The sequence below is a fragment of the Hevea brasiliensis genome, chromosome 3 (genome assembly GCF_030052815.1).
Source record: "Hevea brasiliensis isolate MT/VB/25A 57/8 chromosome 3, ASM3005281v1, whole genome shotgun sequence".
Classification (NCBI taxonomy): Eukaryota; Viridiplantae; Streptophyta; class Magnoliopsida; order Malpighiales; family Euphorbiaceae; genus Hevea; species Hevea brasiliensis.
Genome location: NC_079495.1, coordinates 23,659,111 through 23,682,556, shown reverse-complemented (window position 1 = coordinate 23,682,556; position 23,446 = coordinate 23,659,111). Strand labels below are relative to the sequence as shown.

General features: G+C 32.2%; 2 protein-coding genes across 2 annotated transcripts; one reads left to right on the top strand and one right to left on the bottom strand.

Annotated features, from left to right (window-relative positions):
* Window positions 1-876: 876 nt before the first annotated feature.
* Window positions 877-2,872, top strand: LOC110653779 (glucan endo-1,3-beta-glucosidase, basic isoform). The gene is made up of 2 exons (XM_021809573.2): window positions 877-1,037; window positions 1,712-2,872. The coding sequence occupies exons 1-2, from the start codon at window positions 947-949 to the stop codon at window positions 2,662-2,664; spliced, it is 1,044 nt and encodes a 347-aa protein (XP_021665265.2). The 5' UTR covers window positions 877-946; the 3' UTR covers window positions 2,665-2,872.
* Window positions 2,873-4,670: 1,798 nt separating this feature from the next.
* Window positions 4,671-7,595, bottom strand: LOC110653778 (protein IQ-DOMAIN 12). The gene is made up of 7 exons (XM_021809572.2): window positions 7,380-7,595; window positions 7,101-7,269; window positions 6,728-7,015; window positions 6,088-6,309; window positions 5,852-5,890; window positions 5,641-5,772; window positions 4,671-5,501 (listed from the first exon to the last, which is right to left on the bottom strand). Exons 2-7 carry the CDS (start codon window positions 7,173-7,175, stop codon window positions 4,965-4,967), a joined length of 1,293 nt encoding a protein of 430 aa, XP_021665264.2. The 5' UTR covers window positions 7,176-7,269; window positions 7,380-7,595; the 3' UTR covers window positions 4,671-4,964.
* Window positions 7,596-23,446: the final 15,851 nt, after the last annotated feature.

Sequence of the window (23,446 nt, the reverse complement as noted above, 5' to 3'; positions counted from 1 at the left end):
TATGATGTTATTTTAGTGAATAAAACTAGTGAAGAAGTTAATTAAAAGTAAAGGTTTTAGGCTATGTAAAAGTAAGAGGAAATATTTATTACATATATGCATTGTGAGTTTATCTCTTTTAGAAGGGGTGAAGGATAGGTTCAATTGGATGGAGTTTTTGTGCTAAAATATAACAAATTCAAGTATGTACATCTTATCATCCAAAAGAACTAAGTAATAGATGATGATATAACTCATATGATCAAAACAGAATGAATAAAAATGAAGGAGGACAAGTGTGTTTTGCGGCTATAGGATGCCTAACAAAGTGAAAGCAATAAATTCTATAGAACTACAGGCTAATATTGTATGAGAGTGAAAGTTATGAATCTAAGTATAGTAACTCATTATACAGTGAAAAAGATCAAAATGAATCATTCTTTTTATTATATAATATTTTGTTCATTTATTTTTTTATAATGATTTTTTAACAACTCATTCACTATTCACGGAAATATCACACTGTAGCAATTTTTCTTTTTAACCCATATTGATTCCAAACCTAGCAACATCACTTGCAAATATGCATAGTAATAGTGGTGTTGTGCAAGGTGTATACAGTATATTGCCATCCAATTATTCTAAGCGCATTAATTTTGTGTAGAAGTGGGAAGCCAAGACTTTTTTGAGGTGCACATGCGTATAGACTTAGAATTAGAATTAAAGGCTCTATAAGTCAAGAAGTTATATGTGCAATGAATTAAAGTGTATTGATAGCCAATGGACATATTTGTGGAAAAATTCTCGTTCTTGTGTTGTAGTTTCTATGGAATTGTTAACCATTTTAATGGAAATATAGTGTTCCTTTTCCTCTATAAATAGCTAGGATGAGCAGATTAATAAAGTAAGCAAATATATTTGCAATCACTCAAAGTTCCTTTAGTTTATTCTCTATTGTTTCTTTCAAATGGCAAGGTCCTATTTAGTTGGAAAAAACCCTTCCACAATCTCCATAATTTTGTTCCTTGGGTTGCTACTGGCTAGCTTAGATACAACAGGTATGATTTTTTCTTTTTTAGAAATTTTATAAGATTTTAAAATCATTGATTTATGTTTGAAGGAATCCATGGTTTACAAAATTCTTATTTAGATTTGATTTGTTATAAATCCAAGACCTATTATACATGATGTGACTCACATATTTAGATCTTTAATCTGTAGTAGATCAAGTCCAATTAAATGAGTTTTTCCCAATTTTATAAGTTAGAATTTTCAGAAGTTTTTAAAAATCTCTAAAAAATTCTCTTTAAAACATTCAAAATTTTTCAAAATCTTTCCCTTTATATATATATATATATATATATATATATATATATATATATATATATATCATTCCAAACATATTCATAGAATTTGAATTTTTGATAGATGGATTGACGAAGTTTGAAAGCATAAACAGAAAGACCATCTAGGCTATGCCTAATTAGTGGTATAATCAAATTAGGAAATTTATAAAATACTTCTGGAGTACTTATAATAGTACTACTCATAGACATAAAATTTCAGTTATTCTTTAAATTAGGTAGACTAGGTCCCATGTATTGTAAGAGGTCAAGCATGCACTCGAGGAGCACTAAATAACCTTAGCTTTCTTTGTCTGATTAATTCCAATATCAACCGTGTATGTACATAGATTTTGTGACTAATTAGTAGTTGTTGATGCCTAATGCAGGTGCTCAAATAGGAGTTTGCTATGGAATGCTTGGCAATAACCTGCCACCACCAAGACAAGTTATAGATCTCTACAAGCAGAAAAACATCATCAGAACGCGACTCTATGACCCAAACCCAAATGCTCTCCAAGCCCTTGGAGGTTCCAATATAGAGCTCATGCTTGGCCTTGTAAATGAAGACCTTCAACGTATTGCTTCCAATCAAGCTGAAGCAAATAAGTGGGTGCAAAATAATGTACGAAACTATGGAAATGTCAAATTCCGTTACATTGCAGTTGGAAATGAGGTGAAGCCCTCAGATCCATTCGCAAGGTTCCTAGTTCCTGCCATGCAAAATATTCGCAGTGCACTCAATTCAGCTGGTCTTGGGAATATTAAAGTTTCTACAGCTATTGATACTGGAGTCCTTACAGACCAGTCCTTCCCTCCTTCTAATGGGGCTTTCCGGCAAGAATATCGACCAATTCTTGATCCTGTTATTGGATTTCTTGTGAACAACAAATCTCCATTGCTCGTCAACTTATATCCATACTTCAGTTACATTGGCAATACTCGAGACATCCGTCTTGATTATGCTCTTTTCACAGCTCCGTCACCTGTAGTCTCTGATCCAAGAAATGGACTTAGGTACCAAAACCTTTTTGATGCCATCCTTGATACTGTTTATGCTGCCTTGGAGAAGGCTGGTGGAGGCTCTTTGGAAATTGTAGTATCTGAAAGCGGTTGGCCTACCGCTGGAGGGGTTGGAACATCAGTTGAAAATGCAAGAACTTACAATAACAACTTGATTCAACATGTGAAAAGAGGGAGTCCAAAGAAGCCTGGAAAACCCATAGAAACTTACATTTTTGCTACGTTTGATGAGAATACCAAAGGTGGCGCAGAGTTGGAGAAATACTGGGGACTCTTCTTTCCAAACAAGCAGCCTAAATACCCTGTCAATTTCAATTAAAACAGCGGATATAGCCTATAAGTTGCATCTAATTAGGGACAGTGCTATGTATTACTAAATAAGAGAGCACTGAAATACCCAAAAAAATGATGTCTATATTTGTATGATCTTCCTTTGAATTAGAGCATGATGACTTATTGCCTAGTCAAGCAATAAGTCTAACTTTAAGTTCCATAATCAAATATAATTACTTATTAATTTTTCATCATATTAACATATTATTATAAATTTAAGATAAAAACAAGAGGGTCTCACCTATTTTATATGTTGGTCCCATCAAATATGATATATGGAAATGTCTAGACAATAATTTGCACAGGACAAATACATCGAAATGTCCTTCTACTAGATGGAAATGCGCAACTAAGCCCTTTCTTTAAGTTGTGTTGGATCTGACATAGAGCTTATTTTACAATCACTTTAGGCACAATAGTTGAAATAATTCATGATATAGTTATTTTTATTTTTCTCTTTATATATATGCCTTATTTTCAATTCAAATAATTATTACCTGGTGGCAGACTAAGTCCAAATTTAAGTCTTGGAACCATAGAGTCAAAAAATATATATATTATTATTTTCTAATAACTCAGGAAATTGGAGAAGAACTATAGACCAGTGATAATGACCCATAACAGATTCAGGCAAGAGGCTTAAAATGCAGACAACCTTCCATAGATTTTTCAAACCCATAAAGAATATGTCAAGGATTGATAGCATAGTATTTAATTAATTCATGCTTAAATTACGGAATTTGTAAATAAAATATGTGGCATTCTCACATCGGTTGAAAAATAAGATGATGAAAGAGTTTAAAGTCCAACTATTGATGAAATATTTTAAGTCAATCAATTTAGACATAATGGTTTAAAACCTAAAAATTATTTAAAACTAGGGTGTTATAATTAATATAAGAGCCTTTCTATTGTCAATCAGTCCATCACTTTTTTTTTTTTTTAAACAAGCCATGTAAAAAATTTTATTAAAGGGGAAATTATCAATATCTAAATTTATGATCTCTTACATTTGCAAAGACAAATTATTATTTAATAAGCAAATTCGCTATAAGAAATGTTAAATTTATCAATAAATTTTTTTATTGTCAGAAATAAATTTATAACAACAATATATAAATTGCTACATATTGCTACTACCAAATTGAGATAAATTTTTTTATTGTTAGAAATAAATTTGTAATGGCAATATATTAATTACTACATATTGCTACTATAAAATTAAGATAGTAGATGTTTTACAACAAAACTATGATTATTGTAAAAAAAAAAATTATTACTAACAAAAATTATTACCATCGAGAATTTTCAATGATAATAATAATTACTGTTATATATTTTTTATATCTGATCAATAGCAATTATTCATGTTATTGCTATATAGTAGTTTTATAGACAACAAAATTAATGCTGCTGTAAAGCAAAATTTTTTCCATTAATTTTAACATTCATTATAATGAGACTAAATCAAAATTCTAGTTTAGCAATTGATTTCTTTTTCAATATTTTAAATTTTTTATTCTGAATTTTTTTTTCTTTAGATCAAATTATCAAATCCTATTTCCAAGAGTTATCTTACAATCCATTCCATTCCAGAACGGATAAAAGGTGGCAAAATGCATTGCTGATTGTAACTAGTTGAAAATTATGTCTTATTTTTTTCCATTGTAGTATAATGCTCGTTAAAAATTGTCTTCAATAATACTTTTCATTATTGGAATGTCAAATACAATGTTTCACTATTAAAAGTTGTGTTCAAATGATGTTAATTATTATTCAAATAATGGAGAATATTAGTTTAATACTGTAAATTATATTTAAATACTGTAAATTAGTGAACAATTTCATGCTATGCTCTGTTAAAATGCAAGCCAAACAATACGCTGCTGATGGTAACTATTTTCTCCAGAACAGCATGCTCAAAAAGCCCAAACTCTCACACCCAACCCTCCGCAGCAAACACAAAAACAAAACCTGTTCTCCTTCCCCAGCTCAAAAAGAAAAATAATATATAATATATAAGTGATCAAGTGATTGATTATGGACATCAAAGATTGAAATGAGATCTACCAGAAACTTATACCTTGCAATTCACCCCACAAAATTACTTTCCAGGCACAGAAGGATCATTTGAACCGCTGTTTATTGTTATTTGTCAATGGAATCCTCAAATGACCACATCTTGAAGTTACTTCAGTGTCCTGTTAGTGACTGATCAAGCTGAAAGTCCTTTGGAATTAACTCTTCTGGTTCGTATTAATTTTGTTGAGAAACCAGCCAGGTATCTCAATATTGGCGATACATGCTCACAGGAACACGCTGAGAAGCACCACTACTCTTTCCAAAGGTGCCATACAATTCACCATTATAAGAAGACCAAAGAGAGAGTCCTTTCTTGTATGATAAGCTATCATCGAAGCAAGGATCCTGAATTCCTATTCGTGGCCTCGGTGTGCTCATTGACCTTGCTTTTGCCTTTGCAGACTCTGTTGCAGCCATGTAAGTTGGGAAAACCGGAGAATTCAAGGGAGAACTGTCATATCCTTCGGTATTCCGTTGTGTGCGACAAAATGATCTTCTTGGAAATGATACTGGTGAATTCAATCCTTCTATGGAATCTTGTTTCCGTGAACTTCTCGTTTTGACTTGTACTGCACCAAATATGTCACCAGTGGATGGATCAGAAATGGTAGTTGCTTTCAAATTCTCTATCCGTCCTCTAGCGAATGTATCTTTGTCCACCAATTGTTCCAACCAGTGGCTCTGTCTACCAGTTTCCTTGTTGGGTAGTGATTCTTCCAGCATACCAGTGTTTCTCCTCTCCTGAAATAGATAATAATGTAGCACAATCTGAACATGAGAAATGAAGCTTAATGTTTCATTTAATTTTCATTTAATTCCCTGTGATCAGCAAGGGAAGGAGGGAACAACAGAAAACAGATGGCATATAAGATAAAGTTACCCGGTGAGAAAATGAGTATGTCATCATTCGGTCTCTTTTGATGCTAGCCTCTTGCTTCCTGAACCATAGGCTTTCTGTGTCTTCCTTTGAAAGCATACTGTAATCCCAGCATCTTTGGCTTTTGCATTCAAGCTGTTCATAAAAGAAAGAATGTTGAATATTACGATAAAGCAGCAAATTTCATTGGTGAGCATTTATGTATCAGATTTACCATTTCAATTGATTCTAGATCTTTTTTCTGGTTCTTCCCCTGCACATATTAATACAAAAGTAATCGTTAAATTGCATGAAACCTACTCTTTCATTTCAATTACCTTCCACAAGCAGTGTTTCAAGATTGAATTTCAGCTGTTATTTCACATTATTCCTCATAATTTGCTTCCGAATTCTCTCCAAAAGACATTTCAAGAGAAGGGAAAAGAAAACTTCTAAAATCATCTCACCTACCTTACTGTCCATGTCTCCCAACTCCTTGGACAATTGTTTATTTCCACCTTCTTTACAAATGTCATCTATATTATGAATGCTCTGTGCTCGGACCTGTGATCGTGTCTTTGCATTGGATGGCAAGCTCTTCAATTTCATGACTATTTTACGTCGCACAACTTGTCCACGGACAATGGCTTGAAGCTTCACAAGTCCTTTCAATGCTCTCAAAGCTTTCCTTGCCTGTTTCGATGCCATTCAAAATTTCAGTAGGGATAATGCATCTACTTTTGAAATAGCATACATAGTTACATTGGAGGCCACAAATTGTCAAAGAATTTATATAATTCATCGACTTCATTTTATTTCATACATAGTTACTAACCCTGCCGAATAATTTCAGTTCAATAATAGTCGACTTTTATCAGCTAAATAACTCAGTAATACTGCACTAAAATCTATTGAAGTGAAAGTGACTCACTGAAACAGAATCACTGATATATATAGAAGTTGACTGAAATCAGATTGATGAAATTAAGCCTAAATAATTTTCAGAAAGAGCATTTCCGTCACACTAATATATAGTATCAGCAAAATTATGAATTCTAACAGTACATGGGCTTAGCCATGAGAAAAGAGAGAGGATTTTTTGCAAGCTTACAAGATATCCACGGAAAGCACTCTGTATCTTGATGGCAGCTAAGTTTTCATCTAATTTCTTGGTGAAATGAAGACGAGATTGAGAAGAACCAGTGAGCCTGACAACCTCAGCTGCAGCCTGAGCAGCAGCAACTGCAGCCTCCGCAGCAGCCGCCGTCGCAAGAGCTAAAGTCACAGCATATTTTCTCTGTTTTTCCGTTGCCTCATCGATGGTCCTCTGAGGTGATGGAAGAGCAGGACGTTGTTTAAACTTTAGCCTTCCAAGAATCAATCTCTGCCTCTTTGATTTCTGTTTTTAGAGCAAGAAAAGGAAGATTTATGAATTGTTTCATTTAAAAGAAAGAACAGAACAGGATAAAAATAAATGAACCAACCTTCTCTGTTCTTGGTTTTTCCTCAGAGGCAAACAGCCTTTTGAACCAACCAATCCAGCAAGTCTTCTTTGCCATCGGAGATGTTATGAAATCAAATTAACCCATTTTATGAAACCTCATCATCATCATCATCATCATCATCATATTCTTCTTCAAGAACTACACCCACCTGAAATTTCAACGAGAACCCAAAAACCACCTAAACCAAATATACAAAAGAAAAAGAAACAGAAATTCAAATCAAGAAAATGGAATGAATCTTTGAATCTTGAAACTCACTTCAGAACAGAGGCAGGATAAAGCAGAGACCAGAATCCATTGAAAAGTGAACAGGGTATTGTGTATAAATGAGAGTTTAGGTAAGAGAGAAGAGTATATAGGGAAACAGATTGATGTGGCATACAATGGAAGCAGAAGCAGAGAGAGAGAGAGATGATTTTGTAGCATGATAGAGAGAGAAAATTTTGTAGAATGTTAGCAAGTCTGTTCTACCAGCATGGGGGCCCATTCTTTTCTCTCTTCCAACTGTCATTTATCTACAACTGCCACTGACCGCTTCTAATGTCTCTGCCAACAGAATTACCCTATTGAACTTTTTTAATCTTCATTTCCTCTTATTAACCTTAAGGATGTTTCCTACGATATTATCAATAGCTAATTATTATTTTTATAATTTTTAATTTTTTATTAATATTATTTAAAAATTTAAGAATTAAATTATTTTTTAATTTTATTAATATTTATACTTTTAAAGAGATTGAATATCAATATTTAACGTTTAAATTAATAATTATTTTTTAAAAAAATTAAAATTTATAAAAATAATATTTAACGCTTAATTTTTTAACTTTTTATCAAACACATCTTAAGTAAAGGCTATTTTTTTACCGTCTGAAAAAACCAATTTCTTGAAGTTCGCCCTTCCAACAATATTTTTTCTAATAATTTAATAATTAAACTTAAATTATTTTCCTTAAAAAGGCAACCATCCTTACCATTATCTTCTTTTCTTTCTTAATTAAAAAATAATAATTGCAAGGATAACTCGAATATTATTAATTAAAACTCTTACAATTTGCATTATTATTTGAAGATTTTGTTAAAAAATTATTATTTTAAATATATTAATTAAAAATATAAAATTTTAAAATAATTAAATAATTTTTTATCAAATTATTTTTTAAATAACTTTTAAAATTTGCTTTTCCAATAACAAATTTTAAAATTCAACCCTGGATAAATTCTAAATTAATAATAAAATCATTTATAAAACTATAATAAGTTCAAATTCGGTAAAACACAAGTAACATAATCTTTTAATGGTATACTCATGTTTGTAAAATACTTCAAATTTGTCGTTTTACTTGAAATGATTATGACGGAGAGATTTGAGTGAAGTGCAACAAAATGATGCATCAATTTGAACATAAAATTGTGGGGTAGTACATATATTAGATAAAAATAAAACATATGTGATCATTAATCCAATTCTGAATAAAATAAGTTATGCAAAATAAGCTTTTCTTATATATAAAAATAGAGAAAATATTTTATTAATTAGAAATAAATTAGAAAATAAAGAGAAAGTACAAATCAAAATGTTATATTTTAGTATAAATGAAATTAACTACTTATGTAAAAAATAATATAAAAAACTTAGAAGATTCGATAGTGATTATAGAGTATGTAAATTGGTCAATAGACGAATTGCACACTTCATTTTTGGACTCCATGGTCTTTTAATCGGAGATGGAAAGTGTTTGTTTGCAAATCAAGTTATGCAAATAATGACAATAGACTATAGTGTATGATGCAAGTACATTCCTTCTTTTGGTAGGGTCAAACATGTTGCACTCATTTCATATAGGCATTTTAAGATAGTTTTGCATCCATTTTGCCCTTATATTTTAGTATATTTTATGTTTTTAGCTTTATTTTAGCTTATTTGTTAACTTTAGTTACTTTATATTTGATTTTTGTAATTTTGTTGTTTCTAATAGGTTTTTGCGGCAAATTGAGGGTCAATGAGTGCATTAGGAGGTGATTTGAAGAAATTTGGAGCCTCTTAAGTATGAAAGAAAGTTGAAAAATCAAGCCTTGAAAGATTAAATTGGCCGAAATTTACTTGAGACTTGACTCATAATGTTGCTTAGGGTCTGCCAAATTGCTTAGTCTTAAGCCTGGGTCAAGCCGCAAGTCAAGCACAACTTAAATCTAACACATTCAAGTTTTCATCCACAAACTTGCCGAGATTTGCTTGAGATCCTGCTTAAGGTAAGCAATAGTGCTTAAAGTGCAACTCAGGTCAAGCTGGAAGTCAAGCATTAGCAGAAAAACTCATTTTATTTCAAACCTGCCGAGATTTGCTGAGGGTCTGCTTAACCTCAAGCAGACAGTGCATGCAGAGGCCAAAAATTGCTGAAGAAGTTGCTTAGGGTAAGCAGTACCCTAAGCAGACTGCCCAGAACGAGAATAACTTTGCTAACCTGAATATTTTTACACCTTATTTCCTATCCACTCCTTGACTCTTATCTATTTTTAGGGCAACTTTTGGGGACCATATAAAAGCATCATTTTCTAGTTTTTGCCACAAGAAGCAAGAAGAGGAAACAATAAGAAAGAAAAGGAAAGAAAAATTACAAAAAGAGAAGGGAGGAGGATGCCATCAATTCTGAAGAAAAGGAGCGCTGCTGCCATTTCTGGAAGCTCTACGACTCAGAGTTTTGGGTTCTTCTACCTGGGTTTTCTATTTTTAATCCTCTTATCATGCTTTTCTTTACTTTTCCATCAATCTCTCTTATAAATACCTACATGAGTGAGTAAACTCTTTGGATTTCAGAGTTGGAAAATATGTTTTAGATTAATTTGTGGATTTGGACTGGTTATTTTCATATTTTATATAAATATGAGTTTTGATTCTTTCCTTGTGTGCTTGATTTACTTGCCTAATATTGGTACCCATTGGGTATTGTGTTAATCTTTGATTGAAGGACTGAAAGGTGAAGATCATTGATAGATAATCAAGGATTGGAACTTAAAATCACCTAGATTTAGAAATAAACTAGGGTTTTAAGAGGAATTAATGATTGGTTACAAAACTTAATGGGTTTTAAATTAATCAAATATCATATGAAAGTAGATTTGGTTATTTTAAAACACACTTTGGTTTGCTTGAAAAAGATATCAAAGGAATTTAGAATCAATCACCTTCAAACTCTATTTTTCCTTAAAATTGGAATATCCAAGACAAATCCCAATTAATTTATGCATGAATCCCCAACTCTGGTATCATTTTTATCATAATTAGACTTTGATTTAAATTACTCGTTATTAATTTAGTTCAATTGCATCTAGATTTAGAATTTATTTGCTTGCTCTTTACCCATTCTAATTAGATTTATCAATTTACTTTGTTCATTTACATTTACCATTTATTCATCAATCATTAGCCCAAATAATCGCTTCATTCATAATTTGGTACTCAAACAGCAAATCCCCGTAGAAACGATACTTGACTTATCACTTTATTACTTGATACGATCCGTATACTTGCAGATTCAATGCATCAAAACACAAAGCTTGCAATTATTAGAAACTAAAGCTAAACTTTAAAACTTAGATATTAAAATTAGAGAGGCTAATAGATTATAAAGAAGTTTTAAAAAAAAAAAAATTGTTAATAACCAAAAGGATTAGACTTTAATACCATCTTAGAAATTTAATCCCAGCCTTAAAATCTAAGTAATAAGATTAGGGACACTAATAGATTATAAAGAGATTTTAAGGTCTATAAGCAATCGATATGGGATAAAAGGTCAAGAAAAATTTTGTTAACAGCAACAAAAAAAAAAACTTACTTATACCTAATATATTATGTATTCAAAATATAAATATATAAATCTCATTTACTTTATATATAAATTTTATTATATATTATTTTGAATTTACAATGGATTATAAAAAAATTTCCCTACAATAATATTCTCAAGAGATTGTGCCACTCTATAATTAAGTTCATAATCCTCCCATCTATTATCATGTCTTATTCACATTATTATTTCAGCTTTTACAAAAAATTCATTGTTTTAAATGTATTGATAAAAAAATATAAAAATATTTTTAAATTAAATTTAACATATTTTAATTTTAAAATTTTAAAACAGTATTTAAAATTTGTTCAATAATATTTAGAAAATACTTTATCAAAATAAAATTCAAAACTCATTCCCAAATACAATCTTAATAATAATAATAATAATAAATCATTTATAAGTAACACAATTAACATAATTATTTAATAGTATATTCATGTTTGTAAAACACCATTAGCTTCAAATTGGTGGTTTTATTTGAAATGATGTTGATAGAGAGATTGGAGTAAAGTGCAACAAAATGATGCATTAATTTGACCATATAATTGTGTGAGAGATAACATATATTAGGTAAAGATAAAACAAATGTGATCATTAATCCAATCAAGTTATGCATAAGGAGATTTTAATCGAAGGTGGAAAGTATTTGTTGCACTTTTGCAAATCAAGTTGACATACTTATTTTCAAATTTTAATTGGTAAAAAATTAATTTTTGTTAATAAAATTATATATGTGTGTGTGCATGTTGCACATGCTCATGTACACGGTACATGATTAAGGTGAATTAAAGTTTTATTATTATAAAAAAAATATTAGCTCTAAAATTACAAGACCAAGTGTTTTTTATGATAACAAATCTAATGAAATGGATATAACATATATGCAAAATTTATTTGAGAAAAAAGTTTCAAGGTGTTCTTTTATCTTTTATGGACAAAGTGTTAAGAATGGTTGAAGATAAAGGAAAATGATGCTTGAAGTAATTTAAAAGCTTCAAGAAGATTGAAGACTTATAGAGTTAAGTTTTTAGATTTTAAGTATAATGAAAAGGAGAAAATGCCTTCTAAAAATTATTTTTCAAAAAGCCTCTTGGTGTAAAAAAAAAAAAAAAAAAAAATTTTTTTTTTTTTTTTTTCTTATCTTTATTCTTTCGTTCATCAATCAAAATTTAAAAATGTAAAAAATTTTAAAAAAAATTAAAATTGATGTGGCACTCCACTTAGTAATTTTTTATTATATTTTAGTGAGTCCCACTTGACACATAAGCATTAAAAAAATCATTTAAATTGACTATTTAACTAAAGGTTATTATTATAAATCACAAAACAAACAAACCAATAGCACTTAAGAAAGGAAGACGAGTCCTCTACCTCTGGCCTAAGGTATTTTGATATCTTACCAAAATTTCAAAACATGAATCTACAATATGATAGCAACTATTATTAAATAACTTGAATTTGAATGTCACCTTCCTCTCTTGCATTTCTAATGCAATTAAAAAAAAATTGAACATTATCTTAGAATTAAGCTAGCTCCTCTCACATATAATATTAAACAGATAGATCACGGCTTTGTACCAAACTCTTGCCCCATTTTTTAGAAAAAGCTTGATTCAACAAATATGAAAGCACATTGAGTTGGTGCCAATCAACTACTAAGTAATCAATCAACATTATCTCTTTATTATTTTAAATTTGTTTTATTTTAAATTCTCTTGATGTTTATTATATAAGGTGGCATTCAATTTAGAGAGCAATATGATAAATTCACCATGCTCATCCATGTAAGAATCCATTGTTGAGAACCCTGCATCCATGCTAGTCAGATTCTTGGTGTCCTTTTGAAGGATGGGATTTGCTTCTATGATAAATTATTCAATTTGTAAAGAATCGAGGACGTGATTGAATTGTAAGAGATTTTTAGTTTAAGAAGTTCCACCCGTTAGCAGAAGAAGATATTTGTGTCTTTATGAGACAATGGCAGCGCTAGGAAGTTCCATGTGGCATGATTTTCTTTTGTTCATTGTCATTCTCTTGCTTCAAGAGTTGTATCAAGGAAAGTTTGCATCAACAGAGTTGTTTACCATACTCAGAACCTTTATTAGTTCTCTATAATAAAAAAAAAAATTGCTAATTGGAGTGCCACACAGGGTGGGGTACACTCCCCCATATTCAATTTGAAATTTAGATAAAAATTTATGCATTTTGAAATTTTGATCAATTATACTAAAATTGAAACAATTGGATAAATCGCCAAAACACAATAAGGTTTAGCTTTTTTTAACCAATAGGCCCTTTCAAAATGACTATCTATTTTATATGTTTGAAAATGATTTTAGAATAAATTTTGTTGATTTAAAATTTTAAAATAATTTTTAAAACAATATTTCAAAATTAAAAGTTTTAGAACAATAGCTAAAAGAAGCTAGCTACTTTATGTTTCTATAAAGGTTAGTAACATAAGTAACAAGGTAATTTTGAAAATTAGAGGGGTTTGGCTTAACTTATGTAAAATAGTTTATAATCACTTAATACAAGCTTATAAGCATTTAAAATTTTAAGTAATTTTATATTTAGTTAAAGTACTTACAAATGACCTAATAAGTAGTTAACACGTTTGGTAAAAATGGTTTATATTTAAAATTTTAAACAATTATGTGTTAGTTAAAGTGTTTATAAGTGACTGATAAGCAGTTAATAAATTTAGTAAAAAATAGCTTATAATCATAAGATTTACGATGAAATTTTAAAATTATATGATAATATGATAAAATACTTAGTCATACTAGCTTATAAGTATAGCTTATAAGCATGCTTATAAGTACCAAAATGAAAAGTTGGTCTCTATAATTTTTTTTTTTTAGCTCATAAGCTCAATTTATAATTCCCAAAATTGTTATAAACAAACAAATTAGCCTATTGTTATAGTTTATAAGTTGGTTTAATTAGTTTATAAGTTAAAACAAACACCCTCTTAAGTTAAGACAAATACTAATTACTTTCGTGACTTGAAAGTTTTCACCTTTTTATAAGAAAAATAATAAATAAAAAAAGTCAAAATAATGGCTAGTTTCTCTATCTTTGAAAAGGTTGGTTGTTCTTTTTTTGATATCTAATAGCTATATTTCTATATCACATTTATAAAACATTATTTTATCCATCTATGAATTATGAAAGCCAATGATTTCAAAGAGAATTTTTGTAATACCTGCCATTTTCTGATGTCAAAATATTTGTCCTTGACAGATTTTGGTGAAAATTAAAACTTCACTAACAAGGGAATAACGGCAAGATGTGAAAATATGTTCATGTATGCGCGTTGAGATGTTCAAAATGTATTTAAAAATGAAAAAATTTTAAAGGTTTTATTTCCTAAAAGTTTTCAAGTGTATGTTTGGGCAAAAGAAACTTCAACAGCTGAAGGATGGACTTCCAGCAGCTGAAGTCCCTTTTTCGGCTTAAATCCCCTTTTGGATAGAATGGACTATGACAGCCAGAACTGAAGCTTTCGATAGCTAAAAGTCTCTCAACTATCAAGGGTATAAAAGGGACCAAAGCTCATTTTTCTGCTCAAAACACTTGGGTTTTCTCTCCTTCTCTCTCTCTCAAAAACTGGGGCATACAAGAAGCTCTTTGAAGATATTTCCTTTGGCTTTTCAAGATCTGGAGGTAGATTCTTCCATTTAGAAGTTTGAAAAAGTATATTCAAGTTTTGGGGTTTTGATTCTCTCACCTCTAAGTTCTAAGAAAAGAGGTAACTTTTCTTTTCTTTTTGATTTAATAGGTGGATCTAAGAAAGTTGAGGAGGGATTAGGTTTCTCTAACTTCAATTTCATGAAAAGTTGCTTTTAAGATGAGTTTTGGGAAGTTATGCATGCTAGGGTTAGGGTTTTGTGATTTTATGTTGAAGTTGCACGTTTTATAGTTAGAATAGTTATGTTTAAGTATGGAGCATTAAATGACTAGTTTCCCTTGATGGATTAAGTAAAATCCATGTATATGTTATGTTGGGTTTGGGGAAAACCAAGGGTTTGAGTTTTTGATTAATGTATGTGGGTACTAAGCATGTTTTCAAGTTGTTTTAGGCCCTAGAGATGTGTATATGTGATGGGATTACGTTTTGAAACCTTGGAGTGAGTTTGGGTATTGATTGGAGAAGGATTTTATAGGTTTTCGACTTGAGAATCCTAAAAATACCCAGGTTCGGTAGCTGAAGCATATAGTCTAGGGTCCAATTTTTTAGGATCAGGCTTAAGAGACTCAAAAGGTTGAAGATCTAAGGATAGCTACCATTCGAGTTAGGCGATTGATAGGCTTTAAGAGGTGAGTACCTCTAACCTTAATAAAAAATAAACTTTCTAAATTTAATTTATGATCATCCTTGTGCATCATGTCACATTTATTTAGGATGTATATATCTAGAACACAAAGATGTTGCATAATTGCATAATTGTTTTTGGTGCATTGATGGATGTTGGATGACCCATTGACTTCCCCCCATGCTTATGACTATGTTATATTATGTATGTTATAGATCCATAAGTAAATCCCATGGGGAGATCTTTATGATGCCCCATTAGGGGAGATCTATAAGTTGTCTCGAGTACATTACACATGTCATATTTTAAGCAAAAGTCTTGAGGAGCCTCTGTATGAGCTAGGCACATTGGATTTAGAGAGTTACTAGTGATACGTCCATCCTATGTGAAATGTTTATGATGTGAAAACCCATGTAAATGATGCATTGCATATGTGTGAATTAAATGATATAATTAATGTTGGTTAGTTTACTCACTGAGCTTGTATAAGCTTACCCATTTTCCCTAATCCCTAGAAGCAGGGTTGCAAGACTAAAAAAGTTCTTTGAAAATAGAGCATCCGAGGTAGCTTTAGCCTTTTCCTCTATATATGATGTATGGGTAGATAGACATGTTAAAAAAAGTGAATGGATAGTACTATGCTGTTAATTAAAGAAAATTGGAGTTATGTAATGTTTTTAAGTATGATGATGTATATGTTATGTTAACTCTTTTTGAGAGTATGCATGTTGAACCATTACGCTTTAGAGCTTATGTATGTTGAGGTTCAAATTATGAACCATTTTTATGTTATGAATGTATGAAAAGACTAAAGTGTAATGGTTTGGAGTATGCTTAGATGGTGAGATACAGGAATGTGTGTATGTTTTGTAGGTTTTAGGCTTATTACAGGTTCCAGTAGCCTTAAGCTAACTCGATCCCTAGCACTGGTAATGGCCTCTAGTTTAGGTCATTACAAAGTTGATATCAAAGCTCTAGATTAGATGAGTGAACATAAATGCTAGTAAAAGTATAGAATAAAGGTGAAAGCAAGTATGTTGACCAACATAGTTAGGGAAATACATGTCCTTTAGGGTTGAGTCCCTGTATGATTACATATTATATGTTATATGTATGCTATGATTGATGACATGTTGTGTGTTCATGTGACTCCACATGAACTTTTTATATGCTCAACACTTCTTATTTGCTTTAAGAAATGCGAGGTTCAAAACAGTTTGCTAGGTTGACCAGAGCTCCACCCGAGTTTGAGGGTATTAGAGCACTACCTGCCAACCCTGTTGTCAGGGAGAGAGCAAGCAGAAGTTGAAGCGGAGAATCTTCAAAAAGTCCTATAAGGTCCTTTAAAGTTAGTAAGGAGACTACATATGTGCCTAGAATGTCGATAAATGCACGAAGGGGTTCTCATGGCTTTTCCTAACGGCATGAGAATCCTGAGTCTGTAGGCATGGGGAGAGTGGAAGAAGATAGTTTTATAGAAGGAAGAGATGAATCAGAGTTTGTCTCTGCTCTACAGCTAGGACTTGAGTATGGGCTTAGGTACCAATATCCTCAATAGGGAAGTTTTGGAAACCTTAGGTTTATGGGCTATCCCCAATATCCTCCTTTCATGCCCTACCTAACTTACTTCCCACCATTTAACCCATATCCCATGTACCCTCCATAACAGTACCCCCAAAGTTCTTCAACCACCATGGTAACTCAAAATCCCATGGAGAGAGTTATAAGAGAGAAAGTACCACAACCACCTCTGCAACTCCTATAGTTCCTACACAAAAGCCAAGGACAAGTAGTCAAGGTAAGGCAAAGATGACAAACTACTTAAAGCTGAATGATCCCAATACAAGGAAAGAGATGATCTTTTCAAGTATGTTAAGTTGGTCAAAATGATAGCCGATGAATTGGGCGCCAGTGATAATAGAGCCATTAAGATGGCCTGCTTTACCTTAAAATGTAAGAAGGCAAAGGATTGGTACAAGTCCTATATTGATGACAGGGTCGACAGTATGACCAATCTCAGTTTGTGGTAGAGTTTACCAATCGAGCTTTCCCAGAAAGCTCTAGGGAACTGAAGGTGGTAGAGTTTGAGCAAATGAGATAGACTGCTAATATGAGTATTGACGAGTACACAGACAAGTTTGTTGATCTTCTGCAGTATGTGGGGCAAGAGTATGATACTGATAAGAAGAAGGTGAAGAGATACACTCAGAAGTTGTCCTCTAGATACTCCTCATTGATTTTGGCTATAGAAACCCACAATTTCTATTCTATAGCAAATGCTATAAGAAAGATGGGGACTGGGGCTATCATTGAAGAGAGTCTAGAGCTAAAAAGTACAAAAGTTGAGCAATCCATAATTTTTAAAGCTACAGATGCAGAGAGGTTTAGTCACTTAACCAAGACTGTTTCCTTATCCAGAACTAAGAAAGATAAAGGAGGGAAATTTGGCAAGAAGAAAAAGAAGAATGTGACGACTTGACCCAGGAAAGTGATCTAATGAGGGCGGGGAGTGGCATAAGAGAGTAAACTCCCAGTAGACTTCTAGGATGGTGAGGTTACCTAGGATAGTGGAATGTAGGGCACAGAAATGAATCAAATCATACATTGATATGGGAAAAACTAATCGCTAGAGGCGCTTTTTTGTGGAATGGCCTGAAGAGTTGGAAGAACTCTGGGGTTAAGCATACTCGTTTGAGAGAAATGCTAGGATGGGTGACCTCCCAGGAAGTTCTGCATTCTACCTATGGGACAAAACCATAAGGCTCAAGATGGGGTCGGCCAATTCCTCTAGTGGTTGGAGCAAGGGCGTTACAAAGAATAAGTTCTAGAACAGAATCAAATCAGGCCTCGGGATGGGAAGTAGATCTAGTTCGGGTTTAGATACCTCTGGTTGTGTTAGTTATGGGAAGCCTCATCGAGGAGTTTATAGGTTTGGAAACTCCCAATGTTATAAGTGTGGTCAAGAGGGGCACATGTTTAGGGAGTTTCCTAACATGGAAAGAGTGGCTTCACAGTAGCAGACTGGGTCAGGCAGTGTGGCTCAACTGGCAGCAAGACAAACTTCTATGGGACCCTCATCAGGAAGGGGACAGGAGATGATCAGTGTGATCCTTTAGTGACAGAGATGATCTGTTATGCTTGCACAATGATGGTGGAGTATAAATGATTTCCAGCTGACATGACAGTCCTAGAATTGATAGATTTTGATGTCATTCTAAGGATGGATTGGCTCTCGGCTAATTATACCACCTTAGATTATAGGAATAAGGTAGTAAGGTTTAGAGGACAAATTGGGTCAGAGGTAGATTTTTAGGAAGATCATAAATAATCAATGAAGGGGAAGATCTTCACAATGCAAGCCAAAAGGATGCTCCGAAAAGGATATAGAGGGTTCTTAGCCTATGTTAGAGAGGTTACAGAGAACAGAAATGGACCCAGATCAGTTCATGTGGTAAAAGAGTTTCTAGATGTGTTTCCAGAGGAACTACCTAATTTGCCACCTAAGAGGGAGATAGATTTTGAAATTGATCTAGTGCCTGGTATTAGATCCATATCTATTCCTCCTTACAGGATGGTCCTACAGAGTTGAAAGAGTTAAAAGAACAGCTACAAGAATTAGTGGATAAGGGATTCATCCGACTAAGTACCTCTCCTTGGGGTGCTCCAGTACTATTTGTAAACAAGAAGAATGCATTCTTGAGGCTGTGCATTGACTATAGGCAATTGAACAAGGTTACTACAAAAAGCAAGTACCTTCTGCTCCGTATTAATGAATTGTTTGATTAGTTAGCTGGAGCTAGTTGTTTTTGAAAGATAGATTTAAGGTCCGGATATCACTAGTTAAGGATTAAGGAGACAGACATTTCGAAGACTGCCTTTCAGACTAGATATAGGCATTATGAGCTTCTTATGATGCCGTTTGGGTTAATAAATGCTCCAGCTACATTCATGGATCTCATGAACAGGGTATTCAGGCCTTATCTAGATCACTTTATGATTGTCTTTATTGATGACATACTAGTGTACTCCAGAATTCCTGAAGAACATGCACAACATCTAAGAATGGTTCTTCAGACGTTGAGGGATCACCAGTTGTATGCCAAGTTCTCTAAATGTGAGTTTTGGCTAAAGGGTATATCCTTTTTGGGACATATAGTGTTAGATAATAGAATTGAAGTGGATCCTAAAAAGGTTGAAGTAGTGACAAATTAGCCAAAGCCGACTACAGTGACTGAGATCAAGAGTTTTCTAGGTTTGGTGGCTATTATAGGAGATTTTTACTTGATTTCTCCAAGATAGTTGCTCCAATGACTAGGTTAACTTAGAAGAATAAGAAGTTTGAATGGAGTGATGAATGTGAAGAGAGTTTTCAGAGGCTCAAGGAGTGTCTGATTTCAACACTAGTACTAGCTCTACCTATAAACAATGAAGATTTCATTGTTTACTGTGATGCCTCCAAAGTGGGTTTGGGATGTGTACTTATGCAGAAGGGAAGAGTAATAGCTTATACTTTGAGACAGTTGAAGAAGCATGAAGCTAATTATCTCACTCATGACTTAAAGATGGCAGTCGTAGTCTTTACCCTAAAGATATGGAGACATTATCTTTATGGAGCAAAATGTGAGATCTTTACAAATCACAAGAGTCTCTAGTACATCTTCAAGCAGAAAGAGTTGAATTTCAGACAGAGGAGATGGGACAAATTGCTCAGTGATTATGATTGTACAATCCAGCACCATCTAGGAAAGGCAAATGTTGTTGTACATGTCCTTAGCCAAAAATCATTTCGCAATTTAGCTCATATATCCATAGAAAGATGACCTATCTTGAAGGAGTTGCACCAACTAATTGAAGAAGGGTTGTAGTTGGAGTTATTTGCTAAGGGTACCTGGATAGCTCAATTGAAGGTGACTACATAAGGCAAATAGTAGTGAAACAACATGAAGACTTTAAGTTGGTAAGGATAGCGGAAGTGATAAAGAAGGGTAAGAACAATGAGTTTCATTTTAATGGAAAATGAGTGTTAAGGTATGGTAATAGGTTGTGTGTACCAAATGACATCCAACTCAAGGGAGATATTATGAGAGAAGCTCATAATGCTAGGTATATTATATACCCTGGAGCCACCAAAATGTATCAAGATCTAAAATGGTGTATTGGTGGCCTTCCATGAAGAAGGAGATTGCATAGTTTGTGTGTACTTGTGAGGTCTATTAGAGGTGAAGTTGGAGCATCAGAAGCTACTGGGAATGCTTAACCCACTACTCATTCCAGAGTGAAAATGGGAAAATGTGTCCATGGACTTTATTGTGGGGTTTTGAGTAGCCTCTAATACATATGACTCAATATGGATTATAGAGGATAGGTTGACCAAGACTAGTTACTTCATTCCTATTAAAGCTAACTATTCTGTGGATAAGTTGGCTCAGGTCTACGTGGCAGAGATAATAAGGTTGCATATTATTAGTAGTATACCCTAGAGCATATCATTTAGTATGTATCTTGTACATGTTTTATTAATAAAAGTCATTTTCACTTTTCCATTTACATAATATATTTATGTGTAATAGAAAAGGTCCATTGATATTTTGTTAGAAATTCTATTCTTAAGTTGTTAAGAATATGAGTGATAGTATTTCTAGCACAAAGTATCATAAATAGGTTCACAATCGAGGATACTTCATAATAAGGACATGACTTATCTAAAAAGATTGTAATCATATTTATTCCCAAGTTATTTATATGAGATGTAAATAAGATGGAATGGCGAGTCTCATGCCATATAACAAACATGATAGTCACTTATACATGATAAGTAGGTCGAACCAGTGACATTTATGATAAGCACATGGAGTTTACTCTTGTCAATATATTATCATAAATCATATTAGTGCATATAATCTATATACCTGAGATAGCATAGTTATCTTGTATATAAGTGGTTTGAGTTTGATACTGCTTTCATACTTGTACTGTGTATGGGTATATAGGCATGTGTTGGCTCCTACTAGTTATATATGGAGGTAGGTGTTGATCAAGATGGAATCTGTTCCTTTAAGTAAATAGGGATAAAATCCTATGTTCATTTAATTGTTCTTGATGTTCCAAGTTCCTGGCCAGGACAGATAGATTTAATCAGAAAAGAGTTTCTAATGAGAAAAATCATTTTAATCAAGAACTGGAATTAAAAAAGAACATAATATTCATAGCAAATGGGGTTTGACATAAACCATGACTCCAGCTCGAATTGGGATTTTGTAACAGAGAGATTCTAGTGCATGGTAACATATGATTATAAGTTCATTTAAGGTAAACTTTATTACTGATTGGGTGGCTATGGCATGCAATGCTAGGTGTTAACCATAGTCTATGAGCTGCATAAAATGATTTAGAGAAATCATTTATGGTAAGAAAGAGTTTTGATGATATTAAGAGTTGATATCATGTCTCATTGCCAATTAGTGATGAGCCTAGTAAGTCACACACATACACAAGTAATCACCAAATTAAATATGATTTAATTAATTAATTAAAGAGTTTAATTGATTAATTAAATAGGTTTGGTTTGCAATTAGATTGCGAAGTCCCTAGCATGGCTTAAAACCAAATCTAGGTTATTGGATATATAGTATAAGTTAAATTTATATTTAAAGTGTTTAAATATGAATTTAATTAATGAGAAATTAATTAATAGAGATTAATTAATTAATTTATATTTGATATAAATTGATTAGAAGAAGAGAAATAATTATTTTGGGTTGAAAACTGAAAATTAAGACACAGGGGTATTTTGGTCATTTCACATGTTGACACATGGCACCATGAGATGGTGACACATGGCACTGCACATAAGCTAGCCAATGTCTTTTAATCATGTAAGATGATCAAAATAAAGATTAAATATAGGTTTGACACTTGGCACAATGTGATTGGGTCAATTAAACCTAGAGCTAATCAGAGGTTGACATATGGCAAGGGTTTTAAGTGGTGTCCTAACTTTATAATGTGTTGTTATGAAAAAAAAAAAATAACAAGCTGCCATTCATCTCTTTGTGCCGCCACCCTTGGCTACTCTCCCTTCTCTTCTTCTTTATTTCTCATCAATTCAAAGATATTAGCAAATAATCTCTTAAATTAAAAATACTAGAAATTATTTCTAGTGTCCTATTTACATATGTAATCTCTCAAAAGGCAAAACTTGATTTTTGTAATTCATAGAAAAAGCTTTAGAAGCTGTTCAAGGGCTGTCATAGGTGAGCTTGGTGTGGACAAGCTAGAGGGACAACATCTGGTATCTTAAGGCGCATCCCAAAGGTGCCAAACACACTACAGTGCATCAAAAGGTTAGTGCACTTGTTCTTGATTTAATCTAGGATTCTAATGAATTAATCTAATTAATTCTAAAATCTTAAATGGCAAATCTAGATCCAAAACATATTAAAAGAGTTTTAATATACTGTTTATCATTGAAATCAAATAGATAAAAATTAATCTTGCATGATGCATGTGACCTCAGGTGAAAAATTTTTAAATTTAATGATATAAACTTGTGTCTTTCATGCTGCCGCTCCTTTAATTGGTATCAGAGCTACTATATTTGCCATTTAGATTGTTGATTATATGATTTAATTGTGTGGTTTGATCATGAGATGATAGATCCATTGCTGGTTGCAAAGGAAAAGTGGCAGCTTGGTGATGAACACCATTGGTGACTATTGGTGCGCACACTTTGTGGTCACCAATGGTGTGCACAAGGTTTGGATTTTTGATTTACAATTGTTGTATGATATAAAAGTTCATCCTATGTCTAATTAAATTGTTTAATTAGAGTTTTAATCACACAATTAAATTTTGATTCAAATCTGAATTTTAAAAGTTGCTTGAATGTGATTCAAATATGAATTTATAAAGTTGTTTGAATATGATTCAAATCTGAATTTTTTAAATTTGTTTGAATGTGATTCAAATCTAAATTTTTAAATTTATTTGAATGAAATTCAAATTTGAATTTTTAAATTTGTTTGAATCATATTCAAATCTAGATTTTTAAGTTGAATATGAGATATTCAATTTAATTTAAGTATGTATGTTTTATTTAATTGTTAAATAGTGATATGCATGATGGATGATTATGGACTATAAAAGACCAATGTGA

What these genes read in the sequence shown, in the direction of transcription:
- LOC110653779 (XM_021809573.2), top strand. Translation starts at nt 947, where the DNA reads ATGGCAAGGTCCTATTTAGTTGGAAAAAACCCTTCCACAATCTCCATA. An exon ending in GGCTAGCTTAGATACAACAG is followed by an intron (nt 1,038 to 1,711) that starts GTATGATTTTTT and finishes TGCCTAATGCAG; the next exon opens with GTGCTCAAATAGGAGTTTGC.
- LOC110653778 (XM_021809572.2), bottom strand. Translation starts at nt 7,175, where the DNA reads ATGGCAAAGAAGACTTGCTGGATTGGTTGGTTCAAAAGGCTGTTTGCC. An exon ending in AAAAACCAAGAACAGAGAAG is followed by an intron (nt 7,016 to 7,100) that starts GTTGGTTCATTT and finishes CTCTAAAAACAG; the next exon opens with AAATCAAAGAGGCAGAGATT. An exon ending in CATACTCATTTTCTCACCGG is followed by an intron (nt 5,502 to 5,640) that starts GTAACTTTATCT and finishes TATCTATTTCAG; the next exon opens with GAGAGGAGAAACACTGGTAT.